The sequence below is a fragment of the Pteropus vampyrus genome, unplaced genomic scaffold (assembly GCF_000151845.1).
Source record: "Pteropus vampyrus isolate Shadow unplaced genomic scaffold, Pvam_2.0 Scaffold216, whole genome shotgun sequence".
Classification (NCBI taxonomy): Eukaryota; Metazoa; Chordata; class Mammalia; order Chiroptera; family Pteropodidae; genus Pteropus; species Pteropus vampyrus.
The window spans coordinates 1,620,908-1,623,178 of NW_011888997.1; the positions used below are offsets into that span (position 1 = coordinate 1,620,908).

General features: G+C 30.7%; 1 protein-coding gene across 3 annotated transcripts in view; it reads right to left on the reverse strand.

The window, feature by feature from the left end:
- The window catches only part of PIK3C2G (phosphatidylinositol-4-phosphate 3-kinase catalytic subunit type 2 gamma), a 274,730-nt gene that overhangs the window by 190,562 nt on the left and 81,897 nt on the right, over nt 1-2,271 (reverse strand). For all 3 annotated transcript variants that reach the window (XM_023538251.1, XM_011372935.1, XM_011372934.1), the window contains one exon: nt 659-847. In XM_023538251.1, coding sequence (XP_023394019.1) covers nt 659-847 — 189 coding nt within the window. The remainder of the gene's footprint in view (nt 1-658; nt 848-2,271) is intronic.

Here is a 2,271-nt window from a genome sequence, read left to right on the forward strand (position 1 = left end):
CTCTTTTCTTGGCTTTGAATATAAAATAGAAGCCAAGGAAGAGCTGCTTCTCCAAACCAGAGCCAGCTACCACACTTGTTCCCTTATGCTTTTCTGTAACTAGAAAACATCATTACCCCACCCTTAATCTCTCATACCCATGCATTTTCCTGAGGAAACATCTAGAAAATATATAAGGGGTAGTTTTTTCTCCCTTTTATTCTTATAATTATCATTGACATATTAATTGTATACCTACTATAAGCAAGGTATTTTACCACACTTTGCATATTTCAATACTAAAAGATATGGTTCAATTTTTAAGGAATTTTTTTCTTTTGAGAGAAGTAGAGAATTTTATTTTTCCATATTTCATGTTCTTTTGTTATTTCTTTAAAAGCAATAGACTCTTTTCATTTAAGAAACTATAACTATCAATATAGTAATATATATTGTGTCTGCCATACTAAACTTCAAGTTTAGTATGGCAGACACAATTCTAGCTTACATTTGTTTAAAGTTTATATTTCTAGTTTACATTTACCTAAATTTAATATCAATAGTTATTGAAACTGGAAACAAATAGACATTCTACTAAATTAATCATATAGTTCCATATTTCTTCTCTTCAAACAAATTTTTGTCATCAGTAATATCATGCTTGTTATGTAATTCTTACCTGGAAGTTAAAAGTCCAAGTGCCTCCAAAGGGTGAGAAAATTTCCATCTTCTCAAAATGATATGTATTTCTGAAACAGTTTTTTCATCCCATCCAGGGGCACTACCCAGCACCAAAGGAAGGGAGCAGTTTTCATTATTGCAGTAGAAACGATAAAACCATAAGTATCTTCTCTTTTCCTCAGTGAGTCTGCAAGACCAGATTGGAAACTGTAATTTATTGGAGTTTTCTACACTAACAAATGTTGCTGTGAACACACAATGTAAAATCTTATCCTAGTTTTTAAATTTTATTTTAGTTTATTTTTTAAAAAGTCCTTTATCTTCTTAGAACAGTTTGATAGGTTATTTCATCAGCTTATTTTCCCCTAACTTTATTATTTTATAGAAAAAAAATTTAAAAATTAAAAATTAAAAAAGAAAACAGAAAAGTTTCCTTCAGATAGCTCACATTTATTTTTCCTCCCTGTTAAACTTGTTACTTTTTTAAAAAATGTCATTTTGGTTGGCAAAAGCTCTGTCTCCTTTAGGGCAAACCAAATTTATCTGAATCCTGCAACATATACTACTTAGAAGGAGGTAAGCAACCATTTACTCTCTTACTTTCTTTACAAATTAACTTAGACCCAAGTGGGCCTGCAAAAGAAATGGTGTATTGTAAAGATAAATTCCCTCACTTCAAGTTTCATCAGAGTTCAGAAAATTCTTTACTCTAAATCTCAAAAACAAAGATCTTAGTTCATCCCTGGATTCTGCCTTTGAATTCTCAGAGTTCATTGGAAATTTGGATTTAAAATGCATTAAAAGTCCAAGTTTATGGACAGAAGATCTAAATCTATGACTAAAGCTATTGACTTACTGACAGTTTATCATGTTTTGCTCACAATCCTGCAGAGGTATTCAGAACCACAGTTCAACTAAAGAACAGCATTTTTCACAGGACAATGACAGCTCTTGAACACTATCTTCTCTGAACTGATACTTTGCTATTCAGCTCAAATTAGCTAAAACTCCCAACAATGGCAATGAGAAATATTAAAAATTTTAAAAATCAATGATACTCTACAATTTCTTTTAAAGCCATCTTCATCTGCAAGATGAAACAATTGGGTTATAGATCATTTCAAAGGTATGTCTGGGCTCCTTTCCTGTTTGTCACTACCTTCTTCACCAGAAAATCCACAGAAGAAAAAAATTCCAAAACAAAATTTTGCTAAATTACTAAAACAAACTATTTTGTTCTGATTAAATTCTTTTCCTTCAATACTGAATAATGTTTTTTTCCCCCATTAACTTATTTTATTGAAGCATAATTTACATAAAAGAAAACGCACAGATTCGGTTTAAATATTTTGACAAATTCATATATATTGGATAAAAACCACAATCTTATCAAGATATAAAACAGTTTTCTCATGCCACCAGAGGCAAACACTGGTATGATTTCTTGCACTCTATATTAATATTTGGCTTATTTCATTCAGTATAATATTATGAAAATTATCCATGTGGTTGAGTTAATCAGTATATCTTTGAGAAGATCACATTTAAGTAAAAACGTACAGGATGAGACAATTCAGTCATGTGAAGAACTGAGGAAGGAGTATTTCGGGT